The sequence below is a fragment of the Acanthopagrus latus genome, chromosome 21 (assembly GCF_904848185.1).
Source record: "Acanthopagrus latus isolate v.2019 chromosome 21, fAcaLat1.1, whole genome shotgun sequence".
Lineage (NCBI taxonomy): Eukaryota > Metazoa > Chordata > Actinopteri > Spariformes > Sparidae > Acanthopagrus > Acanthopagrus latus.
In genome coordinates this window covers 8,291,156-8,317,203 of record NC_051059.1, presented here as the reverse complement: position 1 = coordinate 8,317,203, position 26,048 = coordinate 8,291,156, and the positions used below count along the sequence as shown (strand labels likewise).

Here is a 26,048-nt window from a genome sequence, read left to right as displayed (position 1 = left end):
GGGCAGCTAAAGCCGTGGTTTAAGTGTGATGACCTAGGAGAGATGTAACTGCTGGTTTGAAAATAACAATAAAAGCATCAGTTATATCTGAACTAGAGAATATATATCATTTAAAAAAAAAAAAAATTAAGAATGACACTTAAGTCTCCTCTCAAGTCTTTCCTACTGTTGATCTGATTGATTGGAGATAACCAAAAGCGGACAGCGATAGACAGATGGTTCGTCCAATCACCTGCCACGATATTTTTTGTAATTTTTTGTAATATCCTTTTTTGATATTTTTAAATACCTGGACCTTTCCAGACAGTTTCTGCCTTATCTTATTTGCGTAACAAACAGGCCGTCCTGATCAGAAAAACAACCATAAAGACCGTGAAAGCGGCTTATTATACCTATATTTAAGTTCCTTTCAAGGCGTCATAATAATTATCGCCGTAGAAGAGGAAGTCAGGGTTAAGGACAACATTGTTGCTTGGTAACTGGCAAAACGGAAAATATTTGCACATTTTGCATATTTGTTCTATACTTCTATGCATGCATAGAATACAATAATTTACTGAATAAATAATTTTCTCTTAAGTGATAAATACCACAGCCTTACATCGTCTTACAGGCTTTAATTTTCCCTCAAGAGGAACCTTAATGCCTGCTGAAACTGCTGCTCATTGTTTGTGTGTTGTCCATGTTTGTCTGTGGCTGTGTGGTACTACCATTACTATAATAAAGGAAAGTGTAGTGGTCTACCTCTTCATCATCGCTGGGCAGCCGTTGGTAGTCAGACTCTGACGTGTCCTGCAGCCTCTGGTACTCTGCCGTCTCCCCCATGGTGGGGCCTAACCCGTACCTGCCCGGGGCTACGTGTCCTCAAAGTCCTCCGACAGCCACAGCTCCAGTCAGTGAGCAAACCCACTCACTATGTCAGTCAGTCGGTCAGTCAGTCAGCCCGCTGCAAGGTCTGTGCTGTCATCGGGCAGAAGAGTAAAGTATTCTGCATGTCATTCACAGCACAGCACTGCATTATTTCAGACAACTGAGCACATTATTTCTAATCATTCGACTAACTAAGCCTCCAATACTCCCACCTTCATTGTCTTCGTCATTTAGGGAGAGTCAGCTTTCCTTGAAAATGGCCAGACAATGAGTTCCTCATGTTTACACAGTGATAACATGGCTGTGTCCAGTCTGTAAAAACACAGGTTCTTCTCTTATTGGATGTAGGTTTTAGTCATGAGTTCCTCTGGCAAGATGCACAATGAACATATTCCCTATATTGGCATTCATCCATGCAGGCAGAGATTCTTCTTCTCCTGAAGAAAGCAGACAATCCGTGTTTTGTCCTTTTCACACGCCAGTGTCTTAAATCTTCAGGAAGCATCCGAGGTATAAAAGTGATCACCTGTCGGTTGTTATTGTCCTCCCGGATGAGGGAACCCCCTGTGTGGGAGCTACTGCAGTCAGGTTGGAGCGGCGGGATGAAGCAGCCAAGGTGTGGCACTGGAGGTGACAAATCCGGCAGGCTCTATTTCTGTCGTCCCCTCTCACGCCACGGTGCTCACCCCTACCCCCGATCTCTCTCTCTCTCGCTCCACCTCGCCCTCCACCTCGCTCATCTCTGCTGTCACACACACTCTCTCTCTCTCTCTCTCGCTCTCTCTTGTTCGCCCTGCCTTAGTGCTGACGCATGCTCTTCATATCCTCTCTCTGCTCTCTCTCTCTTTCTATTCCTGTGCCTGAGGCATCACTCCAGCCAGCTTACCTCCTCTCATTGCTGAATTATCACAGCAGCAGAGGGGAGAGATCACACAGGAGCTGTTTTTCATTTTTCACCTGCTTTCATTTCATCCCTCCTTTGTGTGTTCTTCTATGTTTTTTTTCTCCCCTCCACAGATCTTGAGCAGCTGTCCAATCAGACTGGCAGCTCAGCTCTGACGATCACGCCTGAAATCTGGGAGGATTTTTAACGCTGCTTTGTCCTAAATGGACTTCCTGATTGCTCGGTCGATGCCTAATCCTTCGCTGTTGTTATTGTAGCCCCCCCCCCAACAACACTATTCAGTCCCTCACCCTCTAACCCGCTTTCCGCACCCCTCCACTTGATTTTTTTTTTCTTTCCATTTCAGCCCCAGTTCGATGATTTGGTGAGTGGTCGCCCTCCTCTATTACCGTGGCAACATCAACCCATCCCACCTCCTCCCCGCTCCCCTGTGTCCTGCAGCCGCAGCGATCCAGTCAGCGGTGGTCCTGATAGAAGCAGCCAATGGCGGCGAGGCGTGCTGATATGGAGAGGCAAGGGGGAGGAGAGACGACGGCGAGAGGCGGGGGAGCCCTAATGATGAGAGTTAATCCTCCCTCTGAGAAAAACATGGTCATGCTGCTTTGTGTGTGTGTGTGTGTGTGTGTGTGTGTGTGTGTGTGTGTGTGTGTGTGTGTGTGTGTGTGTGTGTGTGTGTGTGTGTGTGTTTGTGTGTACATGTGCGTATCAAAAGCACCTCTCCACTACAGGGAGGGTATCCAGGCCATCTGGATCCTTGCTGAGTGGACATCTGGATGGAGGGGAAATTAGAATAAAAGAACAATGTGTGTGGGTGTGTGTGTTTTGTGTGTGTGTGTGTGTGTGTAGCTGGTAGTGTGACTAGCAGCAGTCTGAGCCCCGGTGCCACTCAACAAATCTTTAACACGTGTAAATGACAGCAGTAAACAGTGCTCGTTGACTCATACTTCTTCTTCTCCAGCCCTCACTATCATTCTCTCTTCTTTCCTCTTTCATTCTAAACCGCTTTCTTCTCTCCCTCTCCCTCTGAGTCCATTCCAGTCCTGTTGATGTCCTCAGGCCAGTTATTCGCAGCTCGCTGAGCAATATTCGCCTCTTGCTCTCATTCCTCCTTTTCCTCCCCTCTCGCTCTAGTGTTGAATCTGCTCCTCGGGAGGCCGGCTGTCCCATCGCACACGTGAGCCGCATGCAACATCGCACTGTAAATACACAAACGTGCGCTCACCTCCAACACAAAGGCACATGTGCACGCATCAGTGCTCAAATATTTCTACAAAAGTGGAACAGCACTGTGCACGCACGCAGACGCCACACAAAGAGCAACACCGAGGCCTGCATGTCTGCACTAAGCACCGGACATAATACTGATTCAGTCTATACATGTTAAGGGCATTGTCAGTAATTCAGTTAATATTCCTTCTGCCATAAATGAGCCTTACAATTTTTATAGGCTGACCTCTCCTTCCAGCTCTCTTTTTATGGATTTATATTCTCTTTCCCCCTTCCTTTCTTACAACTGAATCCAAAATCAACAATCTTCATTATTCAGGCTATGTGACAACAAACATCATTTTGTTGGCATCTTCACATCCTACCTCTTACATTCCCTAAACACAAGTTCAGTTTATCCTTCCATCCATGTCTCCACATCCACCCTGGTAGAAAATGAATTGACATGTAGGCAATATCAACAAACAAGAGCTCATCACACTCACTCTGCTGGCCAGAGCCGTCATCACACATACCATAAATTAGGACTGTGCACAATTAACCAACTAGTTAATCGAACATGGGTACCCTGACTAACTGACAAAGGAAATAGTAGTAGTCCATTTTTATAATTATTTTCATTCATCATTATTTCTAAAATACTGATTCCACTTTCTAGTGCAGACTGATGAAGGAAAAAAATCATTTAAACAATTTTATTCAGTGACGTGTCATCATGTTTTGTAGAATAATGGGCAACATTCATAATGCATGGTGAAAAGTGTCACTCATTTTAGTGGTGTTTTAAATACCATTTCGCTACTGAGGACTAACAGTAATGGTTTCAAATATCTCTCATAATATACACAATATTTTTGAGACAATGTTACAGATAAAATAAAATTAATTCTGCTGCATTTAGTTACTTTAAGAATACCAGATTAGTCAAAGTTTAAACAGTGAAATGTCAGAGAAGATATTCATTAGGAACATCCCTACTACAGATGCATTTGTTTGACACACATCTTGGTTTGGATAATCATTACACTGAGGGGGATATACTGTAACTAGGGATGCAACAATTACATATTTAGATGCTCTAATTATATCATGAGGAAACATTCCGATTTCAGGATAATAATGTATTAATTTATCATTTTAACATTAAAAGGGGCAATATGTAGTTTTGGAGAAGAAATTCAAACTCAGAATTTTAAGATTCACAATATAATGAGGTAATCATCTAACTCAGAAATATTAATGTTTTCCATGACTGAATAAACAAGCTGTTCTCAAAGGAAAATAATAAGGTCCTCAGAACAGTGTTTGAAGCTAGAAAGGTGGCAGGGTCCGCCACCTATAAACAAAGTAAAACACAAAGTTTAACAATAATGTTAATATATAAACTCGCAAGCTAATTTTTTAAAGGTTTGAGTGTATTTTATCGTCACAACATTTCATCACTGGCTTTTGTTTTCAGTGGTTGCTAATTTATACAGTAAAAAAATAAAAGAACAAAACAAAAGCAAAAATTAAAGAAATAAGTGAGGACATTTTCTGTGCAGGTGTGATGTCTTTGAGGGGACTCGTGCCCTTTTTGTGGGTGTAATTTATAGATGATGCAACGCTCCTTTTTCTGTTCGGTTGCTTTTGGCTCACGTTGCTCAACTCTTAGCTCACCACTACTAGGAAAAAGCAATGTATCATAATATCCCTTTTTTGAGAGTGAGATGACAAACAGTTTGTGAAGCTGATCCATTACAGTTAAAAAAACCGTCACATTTTAAACCACAGTTTATAGGGCAGTCAGTTAATCGCAGCAATATATTAATAATTATTATTATTATTAACATTATTATTCAATATAATGTGCAACATCATAAACCATGCACTAAATACTGAATACAATTACACAAAGAAAAACAGTTTACACACCCTAACAGTAAAGTATTACATATGAAATGCATAAGATAGAGGAGTAAAGCTACACGGTGGAAGAGGAAGGAAAAGAAGAAGAAGACAGAAAGACAGAGGAGACAGAAAGACAGAGGAGACAGAAAGACAGAGGAGACAGAAAGACAGAGGAGACAGAAAGACAGAGGAGACAGAAAGACAGAAAGACAGAGGAGATATCCTGACGGGTGGAGGCTTTGATAAATGGAGCAGGGCTGAGCTGTGAGATCATGTGGGGTCACTGCTCCCCACTACCTCCCCCTGATGAACTTAACACGCTCCATGACAGACTGTATGGTAAGACTACAAGGACAGGGATGAGTAGTATAAAATACTCATGTGATCATTCAATAAATCAGAAGTGGAGAAGTTCAATAAGAATGTAGAGGCAAATGAGGACAATAAGATGCAGTAGTATGTGGACAATATGGAGTAACAGGAAATATGTTGACATATTCCTGAGCTCCCATAGTTATATTGCATAACTTCCTTCCACATTTTGCATAGAGAGTTGTCGAAACTGTATTTCTGTTTCTGCCTTTTAGTTCCAATCTTCTACTTTTCCATGGACGAGAAAAACTCAAGTTACTGCCACAAAACTTCAATGGAAATTTCTGCAAAACTTTATCTTTTTAATTTTTTTTCAACCCAAATTCACATTTATTTACTAGTTTTAATCTGATCTTTAATCTTTCTAATTAGGCCTGAACTGCAAACACATTACAGTTCAAGTGAAATACACTGTGTAGAAATATTTCTTACATAAAAAATACAGATATTTAATAATATAATTCGTCATATTATGGACAGACAAATTTATATAGGGATTATACTAACTGCGTTTTGGTCAGCAAACTACAGATATATTGGTGTTCAGAAGGAATGTGCTATTGAACTATGGAACTATTTAAATTCATTTTCATATTTTATAGATCCTTTTTTCAATCATTTAAGCAAACTTCATTTTTTTCTTACTCATTTAATCATCTGTCTTTAAACATATGATATCACTTCCTCAGAGAGCCTCACACCTCCACCTCTGACCTCTCTGCTTCCTTTAAAGACAACATTTCACACACTCTTCTCCAGAAACCTGGAAAAGCCCTTTAATAACCACACACTAGGGCTTTGACCTTTGACCCCAGGGTCTTCATTTGTCAGCCATCTTGTGTCAGGGGGGAGGTAAAGCTGAGCCTGTTAAACATGTAAACGCCTTCTCTGTCCTCGTGATGGAGAGTGAGGAGAAGCAGAGCAGACAGGTTGTGGGTGTTACAGCGCAGCGTTCCCAGCCCCGACGTCGCAGGCCGTTCAAACCCTCCCTTTTTAGAGACAGTTCAGAGTCCTTAAAGACTAAACAGACTGGGACCCCGGAGTCCCTCTCGTCTCTTTACGACCGTTGGTGGGCAGACTCTAGGCTCTGGGGGCAGCAGTAAGCTTTTGAACAGAAGCTGGATGAAATCCCTGATGTCTACTACTGATGTGGGGCTCGTAGGGTGGAAATATAATCAGAGAAGTAACTGGACAGTACAGGCTCTCCTCCAGCTATGGTGTTCTGTGTGTGTGTGTGTGTGTGTGTGTGCGTGTGTGTGTGTGTGTACATTCTTGAGTGTTAAACCTATGTGGGAAGTAAAGCATTTTCTTTCATTCTTTAAATTTATCTATGAAGCAGTCCAGGTTGCGGCTGCTAGTTCTAAGAAATGTCAGTAATTGATTCCTAGCTGCCTCATCAGTCGGTTATAATATATATATAAATGGTTGACTTTTTTCCAATAGTTTTAACCACTCATATAGGAAAATAATGATGACTTGATGGCTTAAATGTATCTGTTTAAATAAATGCTTGTATAATTCATTAAATACAATTTCTTTAACAGTAATTTATATTCTATTTTGATATATTTAAGTATTTTTTATTTGTTAACTAATAATAATCACATTCAATATGCTACATCCTCCATTTTTCAGGAAACTGTTTAATCATTTAGCCCGCATTACATAATACTGGTTTCAAAATGTTGCCTCTACAATCCCATCTACACATGCAAATACACACACACGCACACACACACACACACACACACACACACACACACACACACACACACATACGCACACACACACACACACACAAACACACACACACACACTAGATACCTCCATGAAGTTGTTTACTAACCAGACACAGATTAAAAGAAGAACAGTGGAGCCGCAATGATTAATCAACAGAAAATTAATCATCAATTGTTTTCATTATCACAATATATTCTGTATAATATATAATCTCAAAATAAGTAGGCTGACATTCAGGGGTCAAATCTTAAATGTAGTCATCAAAGAAAATCACACTGACCCAAGTTTCAGACTTTTCATACCCAACCTGTACATCAACTTAACACAATATATTGTCACTTCCTCATAGCATTTTGCCTGGTAAAACAAACTGACAACTGACAACAATCAAACTTAAAAAATTAAGTGCATTTTTTGGCTAAATTGGCTAAAATTGGCTAACAGACCTGTTTCTGGTGGGACTACACGAGAATCCATTTCACGCTTGGCCTCCATACACAAAGCACCCATGTAAAATACATATTTCATCTTATAGGTCATAGTAGGAAGACCCACCCACAACCACTAGTCGGAGATCAAATCTTGTTGACTTAGGCGATGACTTCACCACACCAAGGGTGAAAATCGGACATGCTGCCAGATGATTCACTACTCTACAATATGAAAAGAGAAGCTCAGATTGACCAACGACTGCTACTGTGCTGAGGTCAGTGCTTTGGGGGAAATTGCTGACACAGTTCACATCTGCCAGTGGGGAAGCTGATGTAGCTGAGGGCAGGGTGTGGACTGTGGACATGTGGTGCAGCAGCTCCTTCAGCATTTCTGTTCTGTTTGGATTTTACCTTCAACACCAGTGGGCTGAAACCTGACTGTGGTTGCACGTGCTGTCATTCAAAACTAAACCTCTTTTCTCTCCCTAAATCCTCACCATATGCTGAAAAAACTTAATGCGATTTTCAAGTACGAATGTGATGTTTCTGCTGCCACAATAATGGATAACAGAAAATCTTTATTGTCTTGTTGTTGATCTTCAAAGGCATTTTATGTATGGAGGAATGAAACTGACGAAATCACAGGGAAATAAATAAATAAATAAGGATATAAGCCACTAATTGCATCAAAAATAAATGCAAGCAAAAATTAATTGATTAAATCTGACATGAATCAATATTTTTGTTTGAACTTACTTATGTATGCTTTGCATTTACTGACTTATTTATTTGCTTTCTTATTTTCATTTCCATTTGATTGATGAATTAATTATGAATTAACTGATATTTTCAGTCTTCCTTATTTAACCAGCTCAAATGGCAAAACACCTCCAATATGTAAAGATTAACAGCTATCATTGTAAGCTCATTATTTCTGGGTCAGCAGGAAGAAAAAAAAAAAAAGACACAATTTTGACGTCTTCGAGCTCCAGAGAATAGTGATTTTCAACTGCAATCAATTCACTGAGAAAAAAAAAGTATCGACAAAATAATTAAATTCAGCCCAAACTATTTTTACTGTTGATAAAATGTTGGTTATTTATACCATTATTCAATTAGTCTTCAAAATGTAAGACTTCATTATGCTGAACAAACAGCTCAACATGCTAAATTTTTCAGTTTATAATGACACATAACAGAAAACTCTGGAATAAATAATCTAATAAAGAAATGAATCCCCCAAAATTCTGACAATGTGTCTGGTTTTGCATTTTCCATCTCTCTGAGATGCTACACTGGACATATTCTCATTTCTTCTTCCAAGCTACTCTATGTGGTCACTTTCAAACGTTAAAAATATAACATACCAGATCTCAGCTGGGCACATATGCTTTTTATGTCATTTTACTAATGTATTTATTCATTTAATTATGATTCAGTTTAACTGAGACTGACTGCCCTTTGACGAGAGGTGGGCCTATGTGTAATAATATCACTGACTTTGCATCATATGGTTGTCATTTCACCCAGAGTAAAAAGCACCATGTCCAGCTCTGAGGCAATGAAGCTGATGAAAAGGATGCAGTTGAAAGATGGCTTGTCCCCAGCCCCGCAGGCTTATTTTGGATCAATCATGGTCGGGCACAGAGTCAAACCTCCTAATGGCTTCCATTTACTGTGAAGCACGCAGTATTTCATTCTTGTTGTCAGGAGAAATATTATCCTCAACAAATCCTCTCTCATCACCCCTTTCCCAGAAAGATTTCCACTTCGGCTGAATCAGAGGTGGACAGGCACGCTGAACAAATCCACTGCGGACAGAGGTGTGTGACAGAGAGATAAAGAGACAAAGACCGGGTGCATGTGTGTGTGTTCGTGTGATGGTGACAGAGTGAGAGATAGATAGATCCCCATGCCACATAATCCTCAGCTCTCATGTCGTCTTTCTGGGAAGTGTTGAAGGGGCACGTGAGTGTGTGTGGTGTTGGCTTTCCTCTGTCCCCGCAGGCTAAACAGGTGGGATTTAAGAGGGTGTTCTAAAGCCTGCGGGCCAACACCGGACTGTGCAGGGTGGCGGAGGACAGGATTAGAGGAGCAGGGGATGGGATGAGGGTCCCACTGTCTGACTTAATCTGTGTGTGTGCGTTGGTGCCAAGGTCACAGGTGAGGAGGTATGCAAATCAGCACAAGCTGAAACGTTTCACTGCCATCTGGGTGCAGCATGCCAAGGGCTGTGCGTGTGTGTGTGTGTGTGTTGACATTGAAGTAGCTCACAGAACATACTAACTCATTCACACCCTCTGCTCACATGCCAACCCTGCTGTCTGGAATCAAGGGGATCTAACTAGGGGTGCACCCATCCATTTATTCTTTATTATTTGTTTAGTTCAGATCTGATTCCAATACCCGAATATGGATATCTGCTGGTTTCGATAGTGATGCTGATTCCAGAGCAGAACATTCGAATTATAATTATTGTTGCTGTCTTTGGTTTTAAGTGGGTGTACATCAGGCTGTAGTGAAGCAGAGCACTTCTTAGAGCAAAAAAAGCAAACATGCAATAAATGTTACTGATTCCAAAGAGAATTTGAGAATCTATCAATCAAAAAGTGGATTCTGCATCAGTACCCTATTGTATCCTGATTCACATATTAAATCAGATCATTACCTAACTAACCTAACCTTAAATCTAGATCCAACAAGTGGTTTCTTCCATGAAAACAGTGTACAATGACAGATAGCAATAATGTAATATGAATCAATGTTCTTATCTGTCAATTTTCTTATGATGAAATGGACATATTGTGCCATGGTTTTAGTGCAAATTTTAACAATAACCTAACTCATCTTGTTATTGAATTTGGGAAGTTGTGGTTTTAAATATGCAGCTTTTAGTGTGTAGCAGAGGTCACTGCATTATATATACACACTATATATATATATATATATACACAAAGTGGGGCCCAAAAGTCTGAGACCACCCTGAAAATGTGAGCAATGGTCTGTTCCAAGCTGTTAACAAACTGTCTGCCCTCAGGTCAGTCAAATACTGTACGCTAACATCATTTCTCCATCTGGCCACATGGGGGCAGCCTGAGGCAGGCAGAGGAAACAATCTCATTCAAAGCAGTTTTCAATGGTGTTCATGAGGCAGGTGAAAGACATGAGGCATAAATCTGAGTTTCTTCATTTCACTTGTATTTGGCTCTTTAGTATGCAGTATTAAATGTCCCAAATATACTCCAGACTCCTGGAGGGAAGGTGGAGGGCAGCTGTGATGGAGGTGTTCATTTTTTGGTGTTTGTGATCCTTTGTGTGTGTTTGAAATGATTTTGTAAACATAATAAAGTCCCCATCATTTTTTAAGAAAGCTGTAGAAAGTGAGGCTCATCAGCAGAGATAAGAAAAGGCTGCTGCTCACTGATGACAGCTTAAATGTTAATAATTCTCCACAATGTCTGCCAGCAGCTTCCTGGGACGTAATCTCTTCTATTTTTGGAAAAAAAGCAGACGTCCCACCCTTGGACTGATATCTATGTGCAGAAGCGTGTTGTTCATCCTTCAGCTTGGCAATGACAAAATGACAGTGAAATGGCAGCTTAATGATTTCCACCCATACACTCACCATGGCCTCAGAGCTGATGACAGTCATTTTAAGGACTGGAGCGATAAAACATCACTGACATACTCTGTGTGGCAGAGCAAACGTTAAAATGAAACTACTGATCATATCTACCTCTGTTGTAAATCTAAAAACTTGTCCATTTGCTATTCACTCTACCTGCCTTGAATCATCACTCTCTATATATGTGTACAGGTGTGTGTGTGTGTGTGTGTGTGTGTGTGTGTGTGTGTGTGTGTGTGTGTGTGTGTGTGTGTGTGTGTGTGTGTGTATGCCTGTGTGTGTAAGTGTGCCTGGTCAATATGTAAGCTGCTCTTCCGGTCCCCTCTGCCCACAAGGAGCAAGTGACTGAGTAGAGTAACAACAGATAAGAGAGACAACAATACACACTCTACCAGGAGTGTGTATGTGTGTGTTTAAAACAGAGAGAGAGAGAGATTAGGATAAGGATATTAAATACAGCTTATCACAAAAACTAATGCATTCCTTTACTAGAGAATAAACACAATGAAAAGAAGACCATGAGGGAAAACGGCAAACTGAGTTCAGTCACTTCTCTCAGACACAGACAGGAACTCGGTGCTTAGACTAACTCGTTACACATGTGCTATCAGTGAGACTCATCTTCCTACATCGTGATTGGTTTCTCGACATAATCAAGCAAACACAGCCAGTAATGTGACTGTGCTGCATGGTGATAAACTGTGAGTGAACCCTGAACTTCTATGAAAAGCCTCTCAGCGTACACTGTGAACCATGTATTGAGCACAGAGATAAAGTGGTATATTTCAACATGGGTGTTTGTTTTTTTTCATGGTGATTATTGCCCATCATAAGGACAGTGCGGCAAGGAGCATTAGCCTCCAGTAGCTTTCCAAAATACTTCCAATTCCATAGAAATGTTGCGCAACTTTTGTTGATTCAGACCATAAGGAAGCAGAAATTGGCTAATTTACAAATGTGAAGGTAGAGCTTGAGTTTAAAACTCTGGGAAGCTCTGGAGTTCAAATGTGTGTAGGTGTGAGTAGTCAGTGTCACAAGGGGATCTATTACAGGGTCACTTCATCAGGAAACCTGATGCGCGAACAACACAGCCAACATACAATACATCCGGAAGTGTTCAGACAGCACGCCAGCCCTCAGGGGGGCTGGTAACGCTACACCTGTGTATCTGTGTGCAGCGAGAGGAAAAAAAGAGAAAGGATAATGGAGAAAAAACACAGCTGAAGGTGAGAGGAGAGGAGACGAGAGGAGAGCTGGGGGAGTGAAAACGACACAGTGACAACTGCTCTGCAGGTAGATTGATTGAGGAGTCAACAGACTGGAGCAGCAGGGGGGGGTGGTGGAACAGCCGGATGTAAGTTCAGGGTTAAAATAACACTGTCCTCCCTCTCTCCCTCTCTCTCTCACACACATACACACACAGTCATACACTCGAACACACTTGACTCCCAGAGGCTCCCTTTCCTCGGAGTTCTCCTCTGTCAGTCTGGGCCCCCAAGGCCCTCCAAGCATTCAGAGACACTCTCCACAAAAAGCACACTCGCTGCTATTCTGGGAGCTTCCTCTCTGCTCCCCAGCTCCCTTTTAGTGCCTGTACCTCCATCCTCATACTGTCTCCTTCCACCTTTCCTCCCATTTTTATTTTATATTCAAATCCTGAGTGACAAGTGACTCAAACACTAGTTTTATAGGAAGCATGGATTCATTGTTGGAGCCTCACAGAGGATAATGGTAGACATTCTCTTTCCCACTTTTCTTTTCAGGGGACATAAGCTACTTTTACCTTCAGGTCATAACAGCTGGTGGAACTAGGGTTGGGCCGATGGCTGACAGCTACAGAGTACTTATCTCTGACCATCGTAACATTGTGATTTAAAAGGCTCCCCACCAGAAAGCATAATTAAGAGGCGTGTCCTCTTAGAGTTTCCGTAGGGCAAGAGTTGTTGTTGTTTGTGATACGTGGGGAGAAGAAATCAAAAGAAGTATTTTGCTACCAAGTGCACTAACATTACGTCTTCATGTCCTGTTTAGGAGCACCCAAGACACTTGGTAAAATTATGGGCAGTGTTTCTTTCTTTCCTGCCTTTTTTACACACAGTTTTCTTAGCTTAGATTCCTTGGCTAGTCGGCCAACGCTTTTTTTTTGTATATGACACAAAACAAAGCTAAGTTACGGGCATGCAGTGCAGAGAGGAGGACGCTTTTAAACCTGGCACAGGGATGTGTGTCGGTGGTAACAGGAGATAGTTTCCTCTGCAGGTTGAGACAGTTGGCGATTCAAGTCAGAGCAAAGGTGGGAAACAGAGGTGGCTTCTGATTAGACTTTAAAGAGAACATCAATCAAACTTCTTGGAATGATTATCAGCCCTCTGATCAACTGAAGCATTCTTAAGTAACATCAGTAACAAACCAGCAGCTTCATCAGTGGAAGAAGAACTGAAACATTTACCAATACCTTATCGATACCTTGATATAAAACTACTACCAATGTCTGTCAGCAACTACTGACCATCACACATTAATGCAAACATCTTTAATTGGTAAGACAACAAATGCTTTGTTTCACTCAGACATTCCTCACCTGACCTGAACAGTGCTGGGTGATAAGCATAGTTAACTTGGCTACCAATCCCCCTGCCACTTAGACAGCTGAACACTGACAATCTGCCACTGACAAGTAAACAACCAGCCTGGCAGAGGATTCAGCCCTTCGTGTGGCGTTTGGCAAAACAAAAGCATATACGAAGTGTCAGTGAGTGCACCCACACTCACACACAAAGGCATGCTGGCTCAATTCCTACATTCAGAGGCACACAGACTGTACACACTCACACAGTCTGTTCCTCTAACACTTCACTCCATCCCTGCTCTTAAGCACACTCACTTGATTATTTGTCTTTGTACCGACTCAGCTTGCAGACACCTGTTTGGGAGTGTGTGGCTGGCTGGCATCCTGTGTGTGGGTCTGTTTGTGCCTGAGGAACAGAGGGCTTTCTATTGAAGCAACGAGTGTGACTCTCACTTCCTCCTACTCTACCTCATGAGCTCAGGATTGTTGCTCAGTGACTGTGTCCCACAATTATAATATAAATAAATCTGCGACGTGACAGACGATTCTGATGAAACAGGAAATGGTCAGCCACATCCATCTCCTGTTTCTGAATGTGTATCTGCGAGGAGGACATAAAAACGTGCTTTTTCTTCATCATCCTGCCTCGCTATCTTTAACTCACACACGCACGAAAAACCAACAGTACGATCCAGAATGACATCATCCCTGGTATTTGCTCCTCATTTCAAAGGTGAATAGTTCCCATTCAGACACACAATGAGCTTGGTCAGTGGACCTCCCCACTCCAAGGAGAGCACAGTCACTGTTTGGCATGATCTCATGTCTGCATAGCTTTCTCACACACACACACAAAATACACACAGAGGGCAAACATAAAGTGCCACAGATAAACTTTTAAATACACAACCAACTCGTGTGTGTGTTTAGACAGTGTACACTAAGACAAACGTGCACAGCGGTCACGCCCAGGAATTGTGTTGATAGAGCTCTTTTCTCTGAGATACTGAATGTGCGATTGGGATCTTCTTACCTGGGTTTCTTTCCAGCGTCTGTTCTCACACCGTAGATACTCCCCTCAGGTTGATGACAGAAGGTCAACCACGTGCAGGCGAGGCCCCCAGTCCATTGAGATGAGATTTTGCTCAGCTATTAGTCCACGGCACTGCGAGGCTAGCATGCGCTCACATGATTTCATCCTCATCCATTGGTCAACACAAACCCCGGAGTATGTTTCAGGACCTGTGTGAAAAAGCAACAGCAAAACAAACAGAAAGAACTGTCACATTGTAGTCTGACGGGGTTGAAATATCATACATTTCCCTTCCGTTAAGCATTACAGAGAGCTTGCTTCATCACCTCCAAGTGCAGTCCTGCTGTATCTCTTGTGCAAACGACAACAGGAAGCAGATAAAAAAAACCCCTACAAGCACATTGAAAGTGAGCCCCCATGATGCACTCGCAAAGGGACCTAATATTGTGATGAGAGAATGAGTCAGGGCCAGGACCCTGGGGAGGTTTACAGGGTTTCAACTGAGCAGGGCACAACTGCCCTGGAGGGCCTCCTGCAGACATGCAGACACAGTTTAAACTAATAAGCTGCTGATCAGCAGTTTATTCTTCAGAAACAGGACAGAAGTTTGTACTAGTGAAAAAAAATTGAAAAATATATTATGTTTATTACGATGAAGTATTAATGAAATTTGTGTTATTCATGTTTTTATTTTCTAGAGTTTTTGACTTTCACAGCAATAATTATTGACAATGAGCCACTGTTGAATGTTTACATTTTTCACATTATTTTCTACATTTTTTTTTTTTTTTTTTTTTATAAAAGAAAATGTGTTTCCCTGCTGACCCTGACAAAAATCAACTACCTTCATGTAATTCTTATATTTTGGTGTAACGTTTGCTAGTCTTTTTTTTTTTATTATTATTATTATTTCCAGGCAAATGAAACTTCACAGCTAGTGAGCTGAAGAAAAAGCCAAGATTGCAGCAACCACCATCCACCCACTCACACTTCACACACATGACCAAACAGAGTGCTGGCAACACCTGGACTGAGTAAACCACAGAGATGAGTAATTTCATCTCACAAAGGCACCGGCGCAGTGCTTAAAGTGAAACCACTCTGGTCGAATCAATTCTACATTTTTGATAATATACTTTTTTTTTGATAATGTACAGCAGAATCAAGATCTGTTAGAATTTGACATTAATCCATTCAACAAACTAGAACATGAAAATTCACTTTCACGGTCGTTTGCTGAATCAATATCCTACAGTAGGCTATAACCGGAAGCAATGTCTAATGCTTGATGTTAAAATCGACTTGACATTGTTCCAAACCAGGTCTGGGGGCTGTGGCAGGAATGCCTGAGGGGCACAGTGCAGGAGAGGGCAGCATGAATGAATCAATGCAATTCACACGGACATACGAGGACACAGTCCACCCACCACCTAGTAAAGTAGCTGCCTGGAGCCTACAGTGTCAGAGGAGAAGCTCACAACAAGGAGAAACACCAAGCTATTCTTCCTCGCTGCATACGGTCCACAAATGACTCCTTTGTTTGTGAGGAAAAGAGACTACGTATGTAACAGTGCACGGTGAAACGCGAGCATGCTGGACAGTAACACCAATCACATACAGGAGTGAGCTCTACACTAACACGCACTCAGCAATCTGGCAGCTTTTAAGACAAATCACCACTGGGATGTCATTCATTTAACAACACATGCTCTGCTTATGCATTACTGGCTCAGGCTGACACAGTAAGCTGCATCTCTCTCTATTGACAACCATAACATGCCAGAGGGCGACATCACATGACCCCGACGCTTTTCACATTTTTGTTACGCAACCATGTCAGTGGGCAGGGCAGGGAGGAGAAGGTAGTTTATGGCTGGAGAAGCCCCCACCCTGGCACATAAGGAAACAGAAACACCACCCAGTCCCTGGAGAGTGTAAGTAAGGCCAGAAATAAACTGGACAAACACAGGAACGAGGCCACTTTAAACACCACATATTTTTAAGAAAAGCTCAGCTGAGGTCACTGGAACAACTAAGTGGCCACTGGTGCCAGCAAAACATGTTGTTTACTGTTAATTTACTAATATGACTATAACAAGCAAAAAAGTTCTCAGTCTAAAACCTTGGTCCAGACTGAAATATTTTAACAACTAGATAGACTGCCATGAAATCTTGTTCATGGTCATCAGAGGGTGAATCCTAATGACTTTGACGATCCCCTGAGTTTTCCTCTAGCACCACCAGAACGTTGACACTTGGAGTTTTTAAGACAAAGGTCATGACAACTATCACATCTTACGACATCTATTTTGCGATTAATTTGGTTTAAAACCAAACAGAGAAAACAATGACATCCCTACTCCATTTAAGTTCAGCGCTTATTACCAAATACAATCGTGGTAACACAGAAAATGTTGAACAAGGCAAACACTAGTTGCTAACCATTAGCTTAAACTCAGAGCTGTGCACCAACAAACAATGCACTCCATTCCAGTTCGAGACCAAGTAGATTGAATGACCATCACATTGTGCTAAATACAACAGTCACTGCAGACTGCAATAGCTGTTGACATTTTCATCCAAAACTGTCACATATAAATATACTGTACATGTACATAGGTTAACACAGTGGTTTGACCTATCCGATGTTTCTGTTGTGCTTATTTTACATACTTTGTTGCTTTGCTAGCATCTTTGATAACTGCCAACAGCATAGACATGGACAAACTGCTAGTTTTGGGTAGATTCAAGCTGGTATTTTCTTTAATCCAAAAGGCAAATTAGGTCTAACATCAGTGAAATTGTTGTTATTAATCATACATTGTTGTTATTAATCATACATGAAAGCATCAAACAGGCATTTCAGATAAATGAGATGTATATGCTGCAGGGGTTTTCTGCTCGCAATTTACTGTGAACAGACATTTTATATGAACCATTCTGGGCTATTCGACCAAAAATGAATTGGTTAGACTGGCTGGTGAGATATGACATGGCCGCAGACTCTTAGTCTTTCATCTATTGTTCTTTTAATGCTATGTTTTTTAAATCAAATATCAGTCATTTAAAGCAGCAAAATGTTTCTGGAGAAGGATAGTTGATTTTTGAGTCTCATTCCCAGATGCCATTTTGGGTTGGTATTGGGTATTTGACAAACTTTTCTCCAGATGGTTTCATTTTGTTGCTTAATGTTGGGAACTGGGCAGCTCCACTTAGGATTTGTGTTCACATGCAGACTTAAATGTCTGTTGCAGTCAACATTTACATATCTTCATGATGCAAATTGGATATGTAACAGAGTGAAATAAGTCCAACTGTAGGAAGATTGTGATAGGGACACTGGATTACCACAAAATCCCAAAATATCATCTGTGTAGGTTATACACAATTACTAAAACAATTTATTTTTCACTTGAATATTAGTACATGAAACTCTTCATCGTGTGTTCTAGTCCTTTGTCTTTTTAAACAAGCTTATAACATAACTTATTAATCAGGATTGTTAAGGCTGAATAGAAATACTGCCTCTCCTGTCTTTTCCATTGCAGAGTCACTGCTGATTCATGCACTCCGCTGTCAACAGAAAAGTCTTTCATTCACGCTGCCTCCCCCCACTGATGAAGTCAACATGGCACCACTCAGCAAGTGTTTTGAACTGCATAATCTTTAGTGTACCAGGACCCTTTGAACCCTGACAATAGTCTCTGTCTTACAATGTGCTTTATTTTAAATGTGTAAACTAACTGTTTTTACAGTGAATTATGTTTATACCAACACCGTATCAGGTACTCATGACTCTAGCTTCACCACAAAATTAAAACCAAATATACATGTGTAGTACAATTAACTCTAAATCAGATTCATAATTATAATCTTGTTTTGGTTATGTCTGTATGGACAATGACGATACTCCCGTGATCAGACTACTATGGTAATAAGAGATGAACTCATAGAGGCCAGGCGGACTATATTCTGTCCTGAGGACAAAGCAAAGCTGCACTGAGGAAGACAAAACACTATGAAGAGGTAAGAGGAGTCAAACACAATCTTCTCTTACCAACCAAAATAACAGTAAGAGAAACCCAGTACCCAGTACTTGCTGCTGCCCAGTGCACTCACAAACATACATACAGCATATATTTGGAACTTTATAGCAGGTACGAGTAACATGGTTGGACAGAATGAACATCACATTACAGTCCTTTCCGTGATCAATAAAACATTATAGATGTCGTTACTGTTTTTCTTACTGATGTCGACTTTGGTGGCACAAACATGAGGAGGAGTCGAGCAGAGCACCATAGTTTCTCTGTTTTTTTCTGCAAGAACCAACAGAAACATCTTCAACTATTCACACCATCCGAGGGTGTGAAGATCCAGTGGATTAACTTTATTTGTAATGTAAACATCCCCAAAACAACTGGAAAAATGTTGTATGTTTGCGCTAACCATTTTACTTGTAAGCAACATCCAGCAATGTAAAAAGCAGGAAACTTCAAGCTTTAAGCTGACAGACAGGGTTCAAACTGTACATTTTGTAATTTTTTATGTATCTTTACGGTTTATTCTCCCATTTAACTTGTTGAACTTGGCATGTTCCAGTCTACTGTGGCACACTGAAGCAGTGTTGTAGTACTTAGTATTAAAGGACAGTCAAGAGAAATTGTGTAAACGTTAAATTGAATTTGAAGCTGATTAAATAACCACAGTAATTGGTTAGATGTGGGAAACTGTTTTGTCATGTTGATCTTTGTTGAACTTATTACTGCAAGGCACGCTCAGCTTGCTCTGTCACTACAGAAACGCTCCTTGTGGTGCAAGATCCTCGCCAGTATGTCGGCTACTCCTGGATGTAAATGTGCCCCATGGTAAACTGCCGATTGTTATTACTTAAATTAATATACTTTTGGTCTGCTGCCAAATAAATGCTGTTGAGATGCCAAGTCCTGCCCCTCGTCTAACTCTGACAATAACATTACATTACATTCACTAAGTGACCTACATTATAAGACAGGCCTATACCTCTTTTTATTCCAATTTGTAAACAATAAAAACATAAATACTTTCTGGATATTTACTTTTTCTTTTTTCAAAATACTGTGATATCAATCTTGTGTTGTACTGCCCACACTTAGGAAAGCATAACTAATTGATTTAGCTGAATGTTTTTTACACATGGTCCTGAGTGACTTTATATTATATTACTGTTCACATGCTGCCCATAAAACTACTGAACAGTCACGCTGGTTGGAGGCAGCATGGAAAACTCTCTGCATATTTATCTCTGGCTGTCACTCTTAATTTCTTTATTTGTAGTATAAACCAGAGCTGAGTGAATTGCTCTGAAGCATCGAGTGTGTTCAAACTTTATTTCGTTCATGCAGGAAGGTGGTGCAACACTCCTGCACATTGTGACATCCTGTTAGGGAGTTGGCACCGGCCACTTTGGCACGCTTCCATATTACTAACTGCTCTGATCATCGAGCCAGTATTGACAGTTTCCACTCAATCCCTCTTATATGTCCAACCACATGTAATCATTCTGTCAGAGCAGAAATCATAGTTTAGGATGCTGTATGTGTTTAAACATGTCAGGCAGAATAGTCTGGTTCCTTTCATTTTCAAAGACCCTTTTAAGGAGGAGTTATCATCTTGGTTTTCACGCTGAGTCAGTGCATTCAACAATACAGTGATGCAGAAAAGGAGCAATGGTTATACAAAAGTACATTTTTTTTAAAGAAAAAAGAAAATATTAACAAAATCCATCGCAGCTTATTCTGAAGTAAAAGCTGACGCTGACCAAGCCCACCCTTTCTAATGATTCATCTCACGTTTGGCTTTAATGGCTCCAATATAGACTATATTTCGTCAGGGTCAACATAAAACACATTTTCTCTTTTTTTTTTGGTAGTTATTTCCTATTTTCCAAAACGGCTATTTCCTTGAACATCTGTGTAATTTGTTTAAGCCAAACCATTAAGATCAGACCTAATTAATCAACAGTCCCATTATTTCACTGTCAAAGACGCTACAGGTTTAAGTTAAGGTATATAAGAAGACTTGGACTAAATATGGTAAAATAAAACCAAAACATAACATCCAAATAAACAGAATAATTAAAAACATAGATGCTTTTGTTTCAACTGCACCTGTGTACTAGTGCTATGACCCCAGCATTAAATCAGTACCAGTCATGCAATCGTTGCCTGTCTGTCTGTCACTAAATCACCCTCTAGTCAGAACAGCATGACTGACTTTGTGTCAGTAAATGTGTCTAAAGGCATTTATGTCATATGACCTTCTCCTACTAGCTCACTAACGAACTGCAAGTAGAAAGATCAAAGCCGGGTTTTGACTGGTGTACAGCGATAGAAGGTTACAAGAGAAAACAAACCCTGACTCTGTGTTTTCACCAGGATTGTGGAAGGCTAAGATGCACTTACATGAGGTTTCCTTGCAAGTATGCCTTATTCAGCACTCTAATCTCTCGGCCAGAACCACTCAAAAAGCCATCTACAGTTTGAAATTCACTGCTTTAACAGTACAGGACTTGTGGACTGCACAATATAGTTATAGATCGCGTCACAATATCACCTCACACGAAGGTTGGAGACGGCACCTCAATCAGGATATTGGTGTTTCTCAAGAATCTGCTCATTCAACAGAGTTATCATCCAGCACTATCACTGCTGCTATAAGTATTTATAAGGTGCTCCCAATATCAACACAGACCAACTGTGTAATAGACCAAGAGGAAGCAAGAAAACTGGATCTTAAATCGCAGTGAGACATTTACAAGCTCCAGCATGTGAAGAGTGGAAGCAGTTAAAGCCAAATCGGATTCTGTGATGATGTGAGGGGTTCAAATTAAGGACAGGAGATAAAGACAGCCATACAGACTGATATGCTACAGCAGGTGATCCCTGCTATTTCAACCAAATACTACAACTATTGTCTACCATAGCAGACGTAAATGTGCATGGACCATGCAACACTTCAGCCCAATCACAGAAACATCACATCCTGCATATCGTCTAGCATTATCTACTGTCTTTGTCTTTGCTCCAGAATGTTTAACAGAAGCAGGTAATGCTAGGGTGGAGAAACAGGTGGGAAATGACTTTTAACCGCTTTAGCCAGAGGGTGGAAAGATTATGTGTGGTGTCAATTACACAGCGTTATCCAGTAGTGTTTCATGTGGAATAATAAAAGGGGTTTAGAATATCCTGTGTTAAATCATCAAGTCAGTCTGAAGTTTCCATTGACCTATATGTCAAACTGGAAGCCAATAATTATTACGCTACAAGGTTTTCAAAATCAGACAGTCCTGGACTTTACCCAGTCAAACACCAGCAAACACTAAGGGTAAATTGTACCAATAAAACATCAGTTATGTCGGAATGGCTGACATAATGCCAAGCATAAAACTATGAGCATTACTCATAGATCTACTGATAATGAGGGCTATTACGGCAAGTTGGTAGTGTATGTGTGTGATGTGACGTGTGTGTGTGTGTGTGTGTGTGTGTGTGTGTGTGTGTGTGTGTGTGTGTGTGTGTGTGTGTGTGTGTGTGTGTGTGTGTGTGATGTGGGACTTGGAGAGGCTGGGCCCAGCTCAGGTGATTAATCTACAGAGAAGGAGGTAGAGAGCTCCACTGCCCTCAGGCCTCGTATCTGACGCCAGGTGTGTCAGCGGAGTGGGTGTGTGGGTGTGTGGGTGTGTGAGCAAGCGAGACAGAGTTAAGACACAGCGAGTAGAAACAAGAAAAGCCCCCATGTAGCTCAGCTGCATATTTTGACTTTCTGAATGTGTGGGTATTTCATTCATCCTGGGTGATCTGACTTCTCGGACGAGAACTTGTTTATGCTGCAGTTTAACAACATTTGGGGAAAGAAAATTAAGTTTCCTCATGCAAAATGCACAAAGACACTGAGGTTCAAACTCAAGGGTCAGAGGATGCTTGCTGATCTAATTTAGCTAATTCAGTTTACTGAAAGAATTCAAGTCTCCTCGTGATGAGGATCATTTTGCACCAGCCATAATAAAATTTATTGAGTGTTTGTTCATATTTATTCCGTCCTCTTATGTGTTTTATTATATGTAATTACTGCATACCTTCACTGATCAGATGTGCTATATTTTAGCTATTCACTGAAAATCAACAGAAAACCTCAGTTGTTGGACACAGGATTGAAAAACACTGTAGTAAGGCATGACAGGCAGCAGGTATGAAAATCTACATCAATTAATGCAATCTATTACACCTGCACTTTTCCTACTGTGACATGTCAAGTGTCTCCAGTCCAAACGGTACGATTAAAGCACAGGATCTTACTAGTTGGGGTATCCCTGTCTATTCCCAGCTACCTGTGTTAGCACGTCAAAGAATACTGTGACACCAGTGTTGTTTAGTTATTTCACAATTATAAGTGGGTCCAGCTCAGGTTTAGGTTTACATTTGCTTTGTCTGAGAATAGATGGAAGCAAGTTACAGAACTCATGATATATCCGAGATGTTACATGCATTTTCCATCATAATAGAGGACACTGAAAGAAAAGCACATGTTTCTTCCCACAGGTAAATATCACCCATTGAACATGTAAAACAAGAATAGCTTGACTAAAATCATTGCAGAAGGAGGAAAGAGGAACAAGCTGCATCGGTTTACCTAACAAATAAATGATGCAGAATGTGATGACATGATCATGAATGAATGTTACAGCATGTGGATAGGATTAGCAGTTTGAAACGTATTAAACTTTTAAAGGTAACGCTATTTTAGCCCCGAGCAGATGTCTGGGTCTTTGATAGTTTAAAAAGGGGAACAGGCACATAGATGTTTAAATTTTTATTGCATCTGAAAAAAAACATACAAACAAATCTACACAACATATACAGAAAGCATAACTGGAAGGCAGGCTGAAAGCAGCAAAATGGAGATGTCCAGCCATGAAACGGAGAGGGGATAAGACATGAGTCCGGAGCAGTGCATCCATACGAGCAGAACTCCAAAGGACAAGTCAGAGGCAGGTGCAGGGACGTAACTGAACTGAGTCAAGAATTTGTAGATCTTCTAAAGCAGTGATCACCTTAAATTTTGGGGTTTCGTCTTTTTGCTCCTTCAAAGACAATTAAGGAACCATTTAATTAATTATACAACTATGATATCCAATTGAAAGATGTGCATTTCCTCTGCAACACTGGAACACTTGTGTTCTGTGTTTTTCAACCCCAGTTTTTCAAAGGCCACCTCCACTTCAAACATCAGTCATTTTATTTCTGAGACCATCTCACGGCATCACAAATATCCAATTCCATCCAAAATGCTTCACTATCAAAGCAGCTGTCCAGCCGGGTAAAATCATCCTCAGGTGAAGTCCACTGGCACTGAGGGGCAGGGGGAAAGAATAAGGGGAAAAAAATAGATTGCCAGCCAAGGCCCACTTCATGTTGAAACAGCCCATTTGATCAGAGGTAACAAGACTGAAGTGTTGACATCTTCGAGTTGGGGTCCTTCAGACTGCGTTGCAGACAGGAGAGCAGTGGTTAAAAATCAAGCACAATACAAAAAGGAACCATACAAAAATGGTCTGAGTCCCTCAAAGTCTATGGTTCTGACAGCTGCAGGGACCACTTCACAGACATAGACAAACACAAACAGGACGCAAAGGCTAACATTAGCTGAGCTAGCTTTATTTACAGGTAAGCTGAACTCTTTAGTGATGATGGCACCTACATGTGGCAACAAACAAATATAATGAAAGAACTTACCGTCACTTTTTTTGAAGGGTCTGTTTGATGAATGCTGCTGAGACAAGGACTCCTTTGGAAAATTAAAGAAATTCCAGCCAACTTGCAACAGGGACTATTTTTGAAAACACCTGCCTTGTAATGAAATGTTACGCCATTGGCTGTTCCTGGACGACCCGGAGCAAACGTGGAACCTGATAGGTCAGTTAAAAGGGGGAAAAAAATGGACGCCCACATTGGACTGGATAAACATCTCGTCCACTTTATTGACACCCAGGTAGAAAGTGCTTAGAGTTGTCTCCCTGTTCTCTGCGTGGAAACGCGACTGAAGTGTTGACACGTTCTCTGCGTGGAAACGCAGAGAACAGGGGGACAACTTTAGACATTTTTAGTCTTAGAACATACCAGACAGGAGGTTTATCAGTTTGAAATGTGTCCTCCACCATGCAGTTTGGGGGGAAACGTGTCTGTCTGTGTCCCTCTTAGCTTTGTTATTCATGTGAGTGGCAGACCCATTGAATCCACGAAGCCTTATGATTACACAAACAGTATACACAGTATAATGAGAGGACAAGTTGGTGTACAATGTTTAAGTGTTTCAAACACCGGCGTTTCAAAACTAGCTTATTTCATCAGGACACCTGCGCAGTTTTTATTAATTTATTTTAGCCTTATGATGGAGGACCACTACAAAGTCGACCTTTGTTTCATTGTATTTTTAAACTTTTTTTTTATTATTTATTTATTTATTTATTTATAATTTTTTGTCAGTGCCGTCAGTGAATTGTTTAACCGCAGGGCTAACTCTTTATAATAAAACTCCAGCCCGCTGTGTGTTAGCCTCCAGTCGTGTCTCCTACCTGTCAGTCTCTGCTCCTGTCACTTGCTGTCACCTCCTGTTCCGGCGGGTTCTGGTGCTCCGACAAAACCGGCTACGAGTTCACAAGTCCTGACATCTGCGCCGCTTCCAGGGGCCTCGAGCGTGGCGTGAAACGAGACCGAGAGAAGTGCGTGAAGTTTGGAGCAGTCCGTGCTGAATGGCTCACTTTGCGCAGCAGCCCCCGTCCAAAAAAAAAAAAAAAAACATACAGCGGTGGTTTGAGCTGTGTGGCGGCTGACGTCACGTCTCTGCTGTCTTTGTACAGCGCGAAGATCGTCTGTGTGTTTGAGGATGGATCACTCCGGGGAAAACAAACCGGGTTTGGTCTGTGCACTTGTTCCTGTCTGCAAAAGTGCAGTCAGGCAGATTATTTCCTTGGCTTGAATTCCTAACTTTAATTTTGCTTTTTTTTTTTTTTTCCAAAGGAAACCGTGCGACATGACTGGGCGTGATTATTGCTTTTCGCATTTTACTGAGGTGGTTCTCAAAGTGGGGTATGGGGACCTCTGTTACCCTCAATTAACCAAGGCGGTTCATGTGCTGGTTCAGAGCCAAGCCCTACTCTGGATCCTGCTCTACCACAAGAGTGCCGCCAGCACTTTACCTGTCTAGAGCAAAGAACCGCTCATGTCAGCGGCCGGGTCATTATGACCGAAGACCAACTTAAAACCACTCACCATTTTTGATTAATCCACTGATGCCAGCGTGGGCCTGCAAAGCCAGGAGCAGCATGCGTAAAGAGTCGATGTAGGCAT

General features: G+C 41.1%; 1 protein-coding gene across 7 annotated transcripts in view; it reads right to left on the bottom strand.

The window, feature by feature from the left end:
- The window catches only part of tnk2b (tyrosine kinase, non-receptor, 2b), a 62,695-nt gene extending 36,647 nt beyond the window's left edge, over positions 1–26,048 (bottom strand). For 4 of the 7 annotated variants that reach the window (XM_037083235.1, XM_037083238.1, XM_037083231.1 and 1 more), the window contains exons 1-2: positions 1,397–2,036; positions 745–960 (exon numbers count right to left, since the gene is read on the bottom strand). In XM_037083235.1, coding sequence (XP_036939130.1) covers positions 745–825 — 81 coding nt within the window. In that variant the 5' untranslated portion in view covers positions 826–960; positions 1,397–2,036. Of the gene's footprint in view, positions 1–744; positions 961–1,396; positions 2,038–14,661; positions 14,871–25,273; positions 25,638–25,970 lie in introns of those variants that run through there. The other 3 variants (XM_037083229.1, XM_037083230.1, XM_037083237.1) reach the window with 2 other exon arrangements.